Consider the following 14,317-nt stretch of genomic DNA (forward strand, 5'->3'; position numbering starts at 1 on the left):
GGTGCTACGCTGCTCGCGCTTCGCGCGCGAGAGCTCCGCTATTAACAAATGCATTCCTTGGTCCATCCTGTCGGAGATCGGTACTCGTGGCTGAGAAAGAACGAATCCTGCGAAAATTTTTGTCGTGAACAGTACTAATTCGTTTTTTTTCTCTTAAGTTCACGGACAAGAATATTTGTACAGAGGCAGAGGTTTCCTAGCCTGCGTTGCAGCCGCCCACTCTCTCGTCTAAACCATTTGTAGGGTACTTCTTGGTGTAAGACAGCCCAAAATGTCCCGAGACACTACCCACTACTGTTAGTGCTGTAGTAGCTAGTAGTAGTACTACCACAGCTAGTACAGTCTTACACCAAGTACTACCCGTGTAGCAGGTTTAGAGCGTCTGCGATGCAGGCTAGCAGGGCTTCGGAGTGCTTATTTCCTTTGTTCCACCAAAAACAAAAGAAATATATATTATATGGAGATGTGTCTGCTCGTAGGCTTAAAGCTATTTAATTTTGGAATCTTTTCTTTACTTTTGTTGCAATAGAAAATTGGTTCTGCTAAAAAATAAAATTGAAGGGTGACTATAAGCTTCATACGTTAGGTATTCCGGGCTTTGGGGGCCTCTGCGTTAGCGCTGCAGTACTTTACCAACTGCAGGGCTGTGAGGAACTATACTTCAAGAGCAGGCCAATTTACTGAGTTGATCTTAACTCGAGAAAAGAATTTCAACTCAACAAATTGGCCTGCTCCCAATGTATGGGTCTTTCATATAGCTCAAGGTTGAGCACAAATATCCAAGGTTCGACCACGGCAATAGCGTATACCAGTTCACGGTTAAAACAAACATTTACTACATTCCCTGTGGAAATTTCTCTGATATTTCTCATGTTGAGACTTAATAATGCTTTAGACTTGATTATTTCTCGACTTATGTCCATGAATTCTCCACATTTTCAGCTGTCAGCGCCGAGGGCGTATACCTATTACAAATATCGTATTAACTCATTCTAATGTCAGTGCTACAAGAGGGTTGTCGTCAAAGGAGCCAAGCCGAAGTGGACGGGTGTTACATCTGAGGTACGTACCACAAGACACGGTGCTGGGGCCGACTTTGTTCAACGTCTTTGTAAATGAAATCACTGAGGCAGTGCAGAAGAGAGGTTTTCTCAGTCGTCCTATTCAATTAAGTACAGAATTCTCTCTACACCCCTCGAGGGTCTGTCTGTCTGCAACTACTCCAGGTGTCTTACTCACAATAAGCACCTTGTCATAACATTAGCAAGAACCAGGCAATGAAGAACAAACATCAATTTAGTTTCGTGGCTAGAGCAATGAAAATTAACATGAGCAAAAAAAAGAAAAAAAAAACACGGTAGTCTAGCCATTCAAATAAAACCTCTAGGGCAATAAGACTTAAATTCGCGATATGGCTGTAGTAATTGAAATAAGACTTTCATAGGTTTACAGTAAGTTTGCCACTTCAGTCAGATGCTAAACTTGGAGAGTTTTGCGTTGCTTTGCCCTTTAACAGATTCTGCTTAGGCAAAACCTTCAACATATACATAACATTTTGTATTTATTCTTGTATTTCATTTATATTAATTTCACACACATATTTTTGGACAATGATATTCACTTTTTGTCTATGGCAAAACCATTAAATTTTGTGAAAACTACCCCTTAATACAAGCACCATTTTAAAAAGCTGGTATCACCAGCGGTACTGTTGCAAGGTAGGATTAAAAACTATTGTTAAATAGAGACCTAAGAGCCCTGTTTGCGGCACAGTCAGCTTTCAAAAGCTTGCCTTGCTATAGTAAGCTAGCCCCCACTGGTTTGCCACCAACAACTGCATTTTATAGGGGTCCTCGAAAAAAAGCTCTAAGTAACCTCCAATGAACTTTTACATTCTCTTTCCAGATTGCCTTGGATTTGCAAGTTAAAGAATGTGAGAATTTGACTTTCGATCCAACTTGTTCTCAAAGACTCTAGGCAGGTAATCAGGATGGCATATTCACAGGCAAAAATTTTCCAAGCAAAGTTTATGAGACAAGCAGAAAAACTGGCTCCACATGTTGCTGAGTCTCAAAAGATTGATAAAAAATTGCTTCGAACCTTTTTTTTTTGTTATCTGTCTTATCTGAAACTAAATTTTAACTTTGCTATGATCATCATGTGATCAGAGGGAAACATCTCTTCTGGTATTCTACCATTCACAGTTTCTAAAGTGTCCTTGAGTGATGTCATAGTAATTAGGTACAATGAAATAACTAAAGTGATTACAACAAGTCCAGATGTTCTGTTTGACCATAAGAAAAGTACTCTAGAATGTGATCGTCTTGTCCTGACCATGCACCTTGTCATAAGAAACTTGAGTACGAGGTATAAAATAAATATTGCAGATGCTACAAATAAAAGACCAATGAATATAAAACTGTGGTAATGTTCTGCATCACACTCATAGCAAAAAGGCAGTTCGCAGTTATTTTTGTCACCACCCTTAACACAAACACCACAGCGACATGACCCATGAGGACCACAGTCTTGATGGCATGTGTATTTGAATCGTGGACCAAGAGCTGTTTCTCTTGCCATCCGAAACACTGTTTTGAGTCTCTGCCACTTATTTTGTAAGCTGTATTTGTCCTGATAGATTTTTCCATCTCCAAGAAGTTTTGCAGAGACAACTTTGAGTCCAGTCAAAGAAACCAAGATTCTATCGGGACGGCTCACCAGCCCTGGTTCAGGCTGAAAGATAAAATGAGTAGAAATATATGAGTTAAGCAGCATTTAAATTGACACGTTTAAGTTCCAAAAATAACAATTCCCCCCCCCCCCCCCTAAAGTAGAGACCCTCTGAATGTAGAAAGAAAATTTTACAGGTGTTTGCAAAGCCTGAAAGTAGCAATACCCCCCCCCGCCCCCCGCCAAAAATGACCCTCCGAAAGTGATGACTTTAAAAGTGATTTCCCTTTTTTGCAAGAAATAACAGGAATGATGGAATAAAAAGTGTGGATGTTTTCACATTTGTTGCAATTTTCTTATTGTAACTTTGAACAGCCCATGTACGGTACACGTTTTAGCTACCCAAAAGAAATGTCCTCCCAAAAGTAGCGAGCCTCTGAAGTAGTGATTGGAGAAGGCTGCTAAATCCATTAGTAACAACGGTTATTACTTTCAGAACTTTATGGTAATCCAGTCTACTCTTTGAAAGTCAAAGAAGGGGTGGTCTATGTATTGTTGAATGGCATAAGAAATGGCTAAGAACTTGCCGGATTTTTACTCCAATACGTATTTTCACAGCTTTTTTGCAAAGTACAGTGAAAAAAATTCCCAAGGCTGAAATTGGGGGTGGCCACAAGCTCTGCTAGCAACATGCATGCTAAAAATTTGGTGAAAGGAATATAATATTACTAGAGAATAAGTGATGTGATGTTTAAATGATGTTTCTTACATGAAACACAGAAAGAAGGAAAGTAATGGGAATTACTAGCAATACTGTAATGTCAAGTAGAATCTTTCCATCTCCCACCACACCTCTCTATCCCTTAATACGTGAGGCCATTGCTTAGTGAGTGAATAAAAGCCAAAACTTACCATGTTACTGAATGTGTATCCTGCACTGTCTCCATTTGCGGTCACCCATGCATCCACAAAACCATACCCCTGACTGGAACCCTGGGGTTCAAAATAGTGCAACGGTTTACAGGAACCGTCCTTGTCAAATGAACCATTCATTATTCCATTCAATGGCCACGGAAAGTCATTATGAGCATTAAAATCTCCAAGTAACACTGACCGTTCACTTCCCATGGAGGCAACATAGTTGATGACGTCAACAGCATTTTCACACTGTTGTGCTTTGTCATATGATAAATGAACAATAGTTACATCAAACTCATCTCCGCTGATATCAACTTGAGCATGAAGAAGAACTCTTTTATTTTTGTCAGGGCTTGCCTTGCCGACAGTAAGATTGACAATATGACTTAATATTATGGGATGTTTACTAAGGAGGCCAAGTCCCTCATTTTCCCACCCTGGAGGCTCTTGTTGGCCTAGTGAAGGAGTAACCATGGTAACAGGATGATAAATCATGTATCTGTATTGCGGAATTAGCTTTTGAAGTTCACTTAGTTGATTTCTTCTGCTATTAGTATCAGATCGCACCTCTTGAAAACCAATCACATCTGGATTAGCTATTTTAATCTGCAAATAATGAAAATACAGATGCATTAGTATATTGCATACATGTATCATGTGTTTACAACAAATAGAACAAATAATTTTGAGTCATTGGAATTCACAGCTTGTTCTAGGTTTTGCCACTTCGTGTAAAGGCTTACCCTCTACTAATCCTCTGTCCCCTATCTCAGGTTCAATTTTCTATGATCTAATACCCTGAGTCCCACCCTTTGTAACAGCTCTACCTCTTCCCTCAGATCGGATTCTTCCTGTGGGTCCCACCCTCTGTGACAAAACTGTCTACTCCTTTTTTAATTTTAACAACCTCTTCTGTCCTCTCACCTATGATTTTTCTATGAAAGAACACAAACCACCACCTTTTGTTTATTTTTTCTTTGTTCTCCTTCATAAACAAATTAAATACCCAGTAGGTTGCACTGATAATAATCAATGAACAAACAATACACCAAAGTTGTTTTCTTGTTTCTTTAGTGGGAACACTATCATATAAATAGCAAAGGAGGATAAAAAACTGAATTAATGGCAAGGCAAAAAAATTATCTATCACCTTATCAAGGGAGAAACTTTTAGACTACAAATCATCAAAATTTTTTGTCACCTGTTCAGTTTTCGTCGCTGTACCTGCTGGAATTTTAAGACTATGAAGTAACAGATAGAACTTGTTTGCATGCTTTTGAAGAGAGTAATACAATATTATTTTGGTCCGACTTGTTATATATTCTAAAAACTAAGGAATATTGGGAAAGGATGAGAAGGAATTTTTTAAGGAAAAGGAATTGAGACCTTAGCTACTTTTGAATTCGCAAACAACTTTTATCTTTAATTTCCCATACAGATCAATATATTGGTGGTGAAAGATCAATGGAGTGGAAAAATAATAACAATGTTTTGATCCATAAAACTATGGGGTTTTATTTTTCTTATTACCCTTACGCCTGACAGGGAAGTTGTGGTGATGTAAAAAAGAAGACTTAAGAGCGCTGGAAAACAATATTACTTCAAGAAATACAATTTAGTTAGGTCTAATTAAAACTAGGGAAATCTAAGAATTACCATTTTCGCAATGTACTGTTTTCTGGTATCCCACTGAAACATGACATTCCAGATATTGTAGCTGGCCACCGTTACGGTTTTTTGTCCAAAAACTTGTCGACTGACGAAGAAAAACCCGGAGAAAGGTATCAACCATTGCAAGAAGAATCGAAGCGCCATGATAGCTCCTTGTCAGTTTGTTTTGGAGAATGAGTAAGCGGTTTTTATGGCCCGCTCTAAGTATGTCATATAACTGGTAACAAAGTGTGACTCAATGAAACTTCAGTTTCAACTGTAAGCGGTTGCTCCCAAACCCATAACGTCATAAAAATGAAATTTCTGAAAAAGTGTCTTATGTACATTATCTGAAAAGAGAGTCGGTGTCGCGTTACAAGCAACCGTCGAGACTTTGTATGAAAAATAAAATACTGAGGTCTGCGAAGGCTAAATATCATTTTATTTGTACTTTTTTCTATAAAATAAATAAAGGAGACCTACCTTTGATGTATTTCCTATGTTTTTTGGTGAGATTTCATCGATTTAGTTGGTTTTTTGGGGTGTTATTGTGTGACCTTAGTCACTCTCTTTACATCAAAGGTAAGTCTCCTTTATTTATTTCATAGGAAAAAAGTAAAATAAAATGATATTTAGCATTTGCAGACCTCAGCATGTTATTTCTCATTCAAAGTCTCAACGGTCACTTGTAACGCGACACCAACTCTCTTGTGAGATAATTCACATAACACACTCGTAACATGACTGGGCTTGGGATGCCTGTGGGATCCCACGTTTCTTTTTACAACTTTCAAAATAGAACTTGTTGGGGCCGTCACTCTGATGAGAAGTATACTTTGTGTGAGTGTGTGACTAATGTCAGTGGGGTGGAAAAGAGCTTCATGGGGAGGGGGTTTACGTTGGAAGAGGGCAAGAAAAAATACAGGGATAAGGCCATATATCAGACAACTTTGATAATATTTGTCACGCCACACTTATTCCTTAATTGTAAATTTTATATATATGGCACTTGACATTACACTGATTTTGATTCTATGTGAGGGATGGGGAGATATGGAGCTGGGTAGCCCACAAGCAAGCTCTCCAGGGCACTTTGGTGGCGGGGCAGGAAAATGAAGGATAGCTTGCAATTACATCTCTGGAATTTGATTTCTACCTCCAATTCCCCTGTGGCTCCCCATTGACTGAGCTGTCAGATCTCTGCCAATCAGCATGAAAGTGGAAACGAGTGTGAAATACGTAAACAAACATATTGAAAAACATGTTCCAAAGGTAATGATGTCATTACTAGTGTCATCTCCGCCAATCAGCATTTCACATCAACTTTTTCAATGCGGATATTCAAGTTCCAGAGATGTAGTTGCAAGCTCTCCTTGTCCTTGTCCTCTAACCAGCCTGGCAAAGTGTGCAGCTGGTACAGAGGATTACACTCACACAAGATCTGTAAAAACCAGCAAATAAGAACCTACACCTTCCTAAGTAAGCCTATACAGAGGGTTCTTGTAACGTAAATGGTAATTAGCACAAATTTTGTCTCGTTATGACCGGAATTTCCGAACATTCCCGACAATTTTCTGAGGACTTCCGAACACTGCCGAAAATGTCCGAAGAAGTTCCAAAGACCCTTGAATGACAATATTTTAGTGTGTTGTGATAAAGTAAAGTGCCTTTTTGGATTCGGGAATATTGAATTTAATTTTCGTTGTTAATCATGTGTTAAAGAAGAATTCGTCCGGGTTTGTGAGTCAGGCGTGAGAACTTGTCCTTGATGTGTGAGATCGATGTCTCAAGTCTGCAGGTGTGAGACTGATGCATAATGCGTGAGAGTTGGCAGGTAATTACTAGGCACCAGCGTCTCCAAAGAGGATCCAGAATGTTGACTTATCTTATTTGCCCAAGTGTACAGATTTTTTTCATGCATTTTAGGAAATAAGAACCTGTTTCAAATTTTGGGCTAAACAGCTTCTTGTATTGAGGGTGCCTGGCTGGCAAATTTAAGCCCAACAGGTTCTTAAAACCTGGTTGTTAGATGCGCGTTTTTACCGCAGTCTGCATTGTTTTGTTTGGGTAGAATACATGTGCCTACTCCTTAACCCATTAAAGTAGAGCGTCAATGCTTCCATCCAACAGCATGACCGTCCTCCATCTGAGGCTCTAGAAAACCACGGAAGGCTGATCCATCATGACTCCAGCGAGCACCATATCCTTCTGAACACCTCACCTCAATCACCTTAAGATCATGTGGTAGCAGATGAATGTTGATCCATGATGAATCATTTAATATTCGATTTAGCACTGTGTTAGCATGCTCATTCTTGACTTGTTCACTTCCAGCACAGGCACCCCACCATTCACTAGTAACATCTCTGTGGCAATGTTTTGACAGTGCCCTAGCCCCAACAGTCAAATTTGAATTTGGTTTATGTTTCGTATTGAATGATGCAAGAAGTGATGACACTGAAGGTGGTAAAACATCAACACTTCCCTGAGTGTGACAGATATTCAACAAATCAAGAATTCCTCTAATGCCAAGAAGTTTTAGTACTAAAGTTAACTGATGAGCTTTTTCAAAATCAGAAGTCTCTGTCCAGGAACTCCTGAGAGCTTCAAGTAGTGGTGTAGTTTTCTTTGTCATTTCCTCTCTTTGAGCAATAAAATCTCCTTCAGTCAATAAACCACTATCTTTACTTTTTACGGGAAAATCCCCATTTTCCATCCACTGCAGTAACTTTTTAGAAAGTTCAATATAAAGAGGGAACTTCGGATACTTTCCTGTTTCTGATGTTAAAGAAGAAATAGATTCTTCAGGATTCAGTAATCCCTTGCAATGTTCAGCAGGAAGTAAACCAGTTTCCTTTGCTATTTCCTGTTCTAAGACGCTCTTTAACACAGCACTGAGATTCTTTATTGACACCATCGTTAGGAGACGTGCCATTGTCGCATATACAAGGTGGTTTTCTTTAATTAGAGCCCAGTCTCCGAAGTGCTATTTCTCCGCTCAAGTTTCAAAATGGCGTCTGATGGTAAGTGAGAGATAAACAGCTTCGGTTAAAAACGATCTGTATTCATTTAGAAGGGATATATATGCTGATTTTTATTCCTACCTAGACGAGATCATTCGGAAGAGGTTACTGATCGATGGTGAAGGCGCCGGTGATGATCGTAGAATCACTGCTCTTTTAAAGACGTTTTTAAAATGGTGTAATTCAACCGGAACAGAAGAAGGCGATAGGTTGGAGCTATTTCTCCTCTGTTTTTTAATCTTTTAATCTTGATTGATCCTTTGGTACGTCTGGCCTCATTTGAGAGAGTTTTTGAGTGGTTCCGCTCACGTTTTAGGTCGATTCACTGACGTGTTTTTACTCGACTACTTGATTTTTACTTGTTAAAGCTTACATTGATAAAACAACGTGGTGTTTGCAGGCTGAGTGAAATAGCTGAAATACTATCTGTAGTAAACGCAAACGTTTTCAGGTTGTTTTTTCGTTGATGCCACAGTTCTTTAACCCGTGTCATTAGCATTAGTAGAAGAGTATTTACCCAAAATAGTTATCACGTTTATGGTAGGTTAGGTGACAATTGGTGAATTGACTGGCGAAATACAAGACTATGTAGGTAACTATTTTAACTTCAGCAGGACTAACTCAGTTGCCAGAGAACTTGACTGTACCGTTGGAGGTCATGGGTTTGATCCTTAGGGCTGGACCAAGTGGCCCGAGCCTTCTCTGGCTGTCTCATCTCTAGTAATAATGTGAATTGTTTTTAGCGTCCTCAATTGGTTCATGTACTTTTTTGCTAAATACATTGACACTGAAATAAAGTGCGTTTTTCATAGTCTTGCATAGGTATATAGTAGGGGCTTATTGCAGCTCGTGGTACCTAAATATCTGATAAACTTTGAAATCCTTTTGTTAAATTTCATTTTACAGTGATGCTACTTATCAGAAGATGCTTATACAGCTTGCTCAATGTGAATTCGCAATTGGCAAGACTCAGACTGTGTTTGAGATGAATGAGCTTGAAACCGAGAACTATGAGAAAACATACAAAGAGATTGGTAAGTGCAAGCCATAGGATGAATAAAAAACTAATCGTAGAAAAGTTAAAAGGGCTGTGTCATGGCTGTCTGGCTAGTTCATTTGGTTAATATTATAAGTAATGCATCTTTGTTTGCCAAGCTACTTAAAGTTAAAGTTAAAGGAATTTAATTTCACAGTGTGGGCACTCAAACTGGGACACTTGGAAGAAGATTGCCCAATCACTAAGTCTTTTTTTCTCAAAACAGAAGATTCTCAAGTTTTTTTTTACAAATGAATAAACATCATTCATAAATTTGAGGGCTGTTTCCTGAGCAGTCAGGTAAGTTCAAACAGTTTTAAAGTCTTCAACAGTTGCATTGTTGAACCATAAATTTTATTGGTCTGTTTTCAAAAATACTTGAGAATCTTTTGTTTTTAGAGAAAACGTTGTGATTGGACAATCTTCCTATCCTGGTGTCCTGGTTTGAGTGTCCGCACTGTGAATGACAAAATAGCAGCTTCTTATCAAACAAATATCTCTCCCAAAGTGTTATATCAAATGTTACATTAGCAAAAATGAACTTTGAAAAACTTTTAGGCTAACAAGCTTTCAAAAATTTAAATTTCAATCCATTTTGATCTCTTCATGTTTGTCCACCCATGCCTTCTTTTGCAGTTGCCGTGTTATTTATACCTTTCGCAATTTGATGGCAGTTCTTACTGCTTGGATTTTGTAACATTTTTGACACAGCTCGATTGAAGTTTCTAAAGGAGTTCTCAAACTTATTAATTATTCATGCAGTCAGAAGCGAAAAATTACAGCCATTTGGGTCAGTTGGATGAATCTTGATGAAACACCAGATAAAACACCTCCAGTTTTTCATCCAAGATGACATGCTTTTCAACTGAGATCAGACACGTTCATTTTAATGAGAAGTTTTACTGGTTCTGTAACACAACTCATGGAAACAATGCAATACCCGGGAAAACATGTCACTGCATAATTTCTTACTGTTTCATTTGAGAAGACGTATGTCAAAAACTTGGGCTTTGTGCTTCATCATGGGTTCCAAACTCGACCTACAGCTCATGTTTTCATCCATATTGTTTCTTGGTGTTTGGAACCCTTGGTGAAGTATTTTCTTGGCGTTTGTGAAGTGGCATCCTTTTTCTCTATCAAACAATTTCTTTTGTATTCTGGGGCAGATGATTTTTCAGCCACTTTAGATCCACAGGAACTTTTGTTGTTGTCTGTCTTTATTTGGAAGGTACATGTATTTATAAAGTGATGTTGATATTTCAGAACAGAGTATTTCACATGCCTATCAGGAAATTGCAGCATGTAAGACTGAACTGCAACAAGCAAAAAGAATACGGAGAAATAGACAAGGTCTGTTTATTTTTATTTATCAACTACCCACAGTAAATATTGTTACCTTCTGGTACATTTTTAGAGTGCTTATTGAAAATCATATCACCTCTGTAATTATTTATTCTATGGCAATGAAATGAATGCTCTTTTGTTGGCCCTATTTGATTTCTTCAGAATATGATGCCCTTGCCAAAGTTATAAGCAAGCAACCAGAGAGACAGGAAACACTCAAGTAAGCGATGAATCTCTTTTATTGAGTATTTCATGCATTCTGACCAATCAAAATACAAATGTAGATTGGAAATTGGAAACATCATTTTGATCCAAAGTTTCCTCTTTGTTGTTGTTGTGTTGTTTTGTATAGCTGATGTAGTGCAAACATATTGAGCAGTGTGCAACGAAAGTAATGTTCATTAGCCCAGGACTAGTGGATTTTGCTATCAGGCTAGTGAATTCTGTTCTTAACTTGCTTGATGGACAAGTGAGGCTTTTTGGCAAATTCAAATAATAATTATTAGTAATAATATTATTTCAGAAGAACTATAAAAAATCTTGCTTATAAATAATAATTTTGGGGTTAGTTGAAATGACTTTTGGGCCAGTGCATGCATCTGGACTAGTAACCAGGAAGAAGTTCATAGGTTCAACTCCTGCTGGGAGAACTCAGATTTTTTTCTTCCGAGCCGCCTGTGTCACTGATTGAAAAATCATATTTCTCATGTATTCACTAGGCTCAAAATTTACCATCCCATCTCTACCATTGTGCATAATCACACAATTATTGACATTTCTAGTCCTAACAGTCTGTTGGATGTTTGTCACATGAACCTATTGTAGTTTAATGGCCTTAATTCCCATGAGTCTCCTTTAGCTCAGCGGTAGAGCAACTGGACTAGTAACCAGAAGGTCATAAGTTTAACTGCTATTACAAGTACCTGGATTTTTTCTTCCAAGCTGCCAGTGTCGGTGACTGAACAATGTTCTTTCTCTGATGTTCGAATGGCAAGCTGTAAATGCACCCTGAGTGAGTGGTCTAGGCTGGAATTTCCCTGACTCACCCACACTTGAAACATGAACTACTCTCTTCTTCCTTAAGAGCTTTGGTTCCATTTAGGGTAGCAAATGTTTGATCAACTTAGCTGATAGAATAACATTTTGTTTCTTGCTCCTCTGCCAATTCAGTGCTTGGTACAGTTTCTTTAGCAACTAACTTCTTTATTTGAGGATGTGATGAGCCAGTACATGTATCCCATTCTTGAGTTTGAACAGGGGGAGGGGTGGGTGGCTAGCAAGACAGCAACCTTGTCCCCAGGGTCTTCTCGTTTTCCAATATGGTGAACGAGGTTGGCAATATAATGAACTGTTGTTAAGTCATACATGTACTTTCACAGCTTGTCTACTAAAATTCTCCCCGACCCAGCCTTTGTTTATGTATACCATGTTTGAAATGGTTGCAAGTGTTTTATAAATATTAATTATGGTAGTATCAAATTTAAAAATGAACACACCAGTTACTAACTAACTAACTAACTATCTAACTAACTAACAAGATGGAATGATTTGTATCAAGTAGAAATGTTTCTGCCCCACAGACAAATAGAGGGACTTGACAAGGAGCTTAATTCTCTAACTGAAACAAAGGAGAGTCTCTTATCCAAGGTAAATTAATTGATTTCATCATTTTCCGTTTCTTTTGCATACGTAATTGACTTTATGAAAGAGACGCAATAGAAAAGGACTGAAGAAAAACATTTGAACCACACATGGCAGTTCACCTTAGAAAGGTCTTCAAGAAAATTACAGTAAAAACCTGCGACTAAGAACCTGCATTTTCCCGAGTTCACCTGAATAGGTTCTTACATAAATGGTAATTAGCACAAATGTAGGCTCTTTTGGTACTTGAATAGGTTCTTATTTTCTGAAGGAAAAAATACATTGTAGCTTAGAGTATTTGAGGGTGTTCAGATTCCTTAAGTAAAATCTGCACATCAATACAGTGCAGTTGGAGTGATAAGGCACCTATGTCTCCAAAGAGGATCCTGAACGTTGACTTATCGTATTTTCTCAACTGTACAGAATTTTTTAAAAAAACTTGTAGAAAATAAAAACCTGTTTCAAATTTTAAGCTGAATAGGTTCTTGTATAGAGGGGGCCTAACTGGCAAATTTTAGCCTAACAGATTCTTAAAAACCAGGCTCGTAGTCGCGGGTTTTTGCTGTATTCCTTAGATACGGTTGTCTTTATGAGCTGCTGATGTCTGGTTAGAAAGTCAGTCCGTTACAATTATTGTATGTTGATGTACGCGTTTTTATTTTTTTTCCTTTTAGCTGGAACTTCGGCAGAAACAGTTTCATCTTCTTATCAACACGATTCATGAATTACAACGAATGTTGGAAGGTAAGTGTAACATAGTTGATTTTTCAATGTGGGGTTACTCTTGCAATTTTTAAAACCCTCTATATACGAAAACGTAGTGAAAATTCTAATCTTCTTTGCTGTTCTTCTTTATTTTCTTAACCGTCGGTTGCGTTTTCAGGACTTTATAGGTCGGTAAGTCGGTTTAAAAAGAGAAAGAAAACAACGGATGTTTTTGGTGAAAATGAAAGAAGCTACAGCGTAGCTTGTTGGCCTTTTTTTGTGAAAGTTGACTTTTGCTCAAGAAAATTAAGTGCGTTCCTGCTCGTAAGGTTCAAGTGAACAACATTAAAAAATAAACTTGAGTTAGCAGTAACCGCATTATTTTTTTCTCGTTTATTTTCCCTTTTCTTTATTTTTCCTTATCAATTGGTTTCGAAAACGTCAAAATTTCATGGATGAGACGACAGTTACGGAGAGAAAAAATGCGGCTGGATGGCCTTTATTAACAAATCAACTCAGTTGGGTGTCGTTTTGTGTTTGAGCAGCGAAAAAAAAAACAATTGTGAGGTTTCAAAACGTTTTCTCAATGGTAACCTGAGGGAACAGCCGACATTCCACAACGCCACTACTGGTTTCCCCGCGAATCGACGGCTGAGAAACGAGCGCAGACGATCACGCGCCACTTTCGAGATCAGTTGAGCCGCGTTTGAAATTGGCTTTAGCCAATCAGAAGCACTACCCAGATCTGGGTAGTGACGCATCATGAGTATGGAATTTCTGCGTTCGTTTCTCAGACGTCATTTCGAGTGGAAACCCGTGGTGGCGTCGCGAAATTACGTCTGTTTTCTCAGGCTTACTCACGGGCTGTGTGGCGGAGAGGAGGAAAGTGCAGCTCCCCCCCCCCCCCCCGCCACACCCTATGCTAGTTCAACAGTCCAGTTAACCTGCAGATGATCGTTCCCTAGTCGCTCAGTTTTCTTGTTCCACGAACGCCTCGTGCTTCGCTCGCCCGAAAACGCGAAAAATGAGAACCTTTTCTGCAGGCCACTGTCAGGAGCGCTACTGTCCAGTTAAATGACGGTGTTATTAATGTTCTCTCAACAGAAGACAAGACTGATTCTGATGAGCCATCTACAAGTTCTGGTACTGAAAGCTCTGCCATGGATACAAGCTAGAGGCCGTAGTCTTGAAATATTTTTCTGCACTTTGTAAATAATATTTTGAGTAATAAATAATGTTAGGGACATTTCTTGCATCCAGCCGGTCTGTCTTCGCATGTGCGCTGTTTTTCACTTTGGGTTCTGGTCGACCACGGAGTCAAATATCGAGG

General features: G+C 38.6%; 3 protein-coding genes across 3 annotated transcripts; 1 reads left to right on the forward strand and 2 right to left on the reverse strand.

The window, feature by feature from the left end:
• Window positions 1–1,535: 1,535 nt before the first annotated feature.
• LOC140922958 (uncharacterized) lies at window positions 1,536–5,534 on the reverse strand. Its single transcript, XM_073373006.1, has 3 exons — window positions 5,245–5,534; window positions 3,583–4,194; window positions 1,536–2,733 (listed from the first exon to the last, which is right to left on the reverse strand). Exons 1-3 carry the CDS (start codon window positions 5,401–5,403, stop codon window positions 2,122–2,124), a joined length of 1,383 nt encoding a protein of 460 aa, XP_073229107.1. The 5' UTR covers window positions 5,404–5,534; the 3' UTR covers window positions 1,536–2,121.
• A 1,317-nt stretch (window positions 5,535–6,851) lies between these two features.
• Window positions 6,852–8,155, reverse strand: LOC140922959 (uncharacterized). Its single transcript, XM_073373007.1, has one exon. It carries the CDS (start codon window positions 8,153–8,155, stop codon window positions 7,349–7,351), a length of 807 nt encoding a protein of 268 aa, XP_073229108.1. The 3' UTR covers window positions 6,852–7,348.
• A 35-nt stretch (window positions 8,156–8,190) lies between these two features.
• On the forward strand, window positions 8,191–14,311 carry LOC140922960 (THO complex subunit 7 homolog). The gene is made up of 8 exons (XM_073373008.1): window positions 8,191–8,261; window positions 8,347–8,470; window positions 9,168–9,295; window positions 10,561–10,647; window positions 10,804–10,861; window positions 12,222–12,288; window positions 12,957–13,026; window positions 14,092–14,311. The coding sequence occupies exons 1-8, from the start codon at window positions 8,249–8,251 to the stop codon at window positions 14,160–14,162; spliced, it is 618 nt and encodes a 205-aa protein (XP_073229109.1). The 5' UTR covers window positions 8,191–8,248; the 3' UTR covers window positions 14,163–14,311.
• Window positions 14,312–14,317: the final 6 nt, after the last annotated feature.

This window comes from Porites lutea, chromosome 13 (assembly GCF_958299795.1).
Source record: "Porites lutea chromosome 13, jaPorLute2.1, whole genome shotgun sequence".
Lineage (NCBI taxonomy): Eukaryota > Metazoa > Cnidaria > Anthozoa > Scleractinia > Poritidae > Porites > Porites lutea.

What these genes read in the sequence shown, in the direction of transcription:
- LOC140922958 (XM_073373006.1), bottom strand. Translation starts at nt 5,403, where the DNA reads ATGGCGCTTCGATTCTTCTTGCAATGGTTGATACCTTTCTCCGGGTTT. An exon ending in AACAGTACATTGCGAAAATG is followed by an intron (nt 4,195 to 5,244) that starts GTAATTCTTAGA and finishes CATTATTTGCAG; the next exon opens with ATTAAAATAGCTAATCCAGA. An exon ending in GATACACATTCAGTAACATG is followed by an intron (nt 2,734 to 3,582) that starts GTAAGTTTTGGC and finishes TTTATCTTTCAG; the next exon opens with CCTGAACCAGGGCTGGTGAG.
- LOC140922960 (XM_073373008.1), top strand. An exon ending in GAAAACATACAAAGAGATTG is followed by an intron (nt 9,296 to 10,560) that starts GTAAGTGCAAGC and finishes TTGATATTTCAG; the next exon opens with AACAGAGTATTTCACATGCC. An exon ending in GAGAGACAGGAAACACTCAA is followed by an intron (nt 10,862 to 12,221) that starts GTAAGCGATGAA and finishes TCTGCCCCACAG; the next exon opens with ACAAATAGAGGGACTTGACA.
- LOC140922959 (XM_073373007.1), bottom strand. Translation starts at nt 8,155, where the DNA reads ATGGTGTCAATAAAGAATCTCAGTGCTGTGTTAAAGAGCGTCTTAGAA.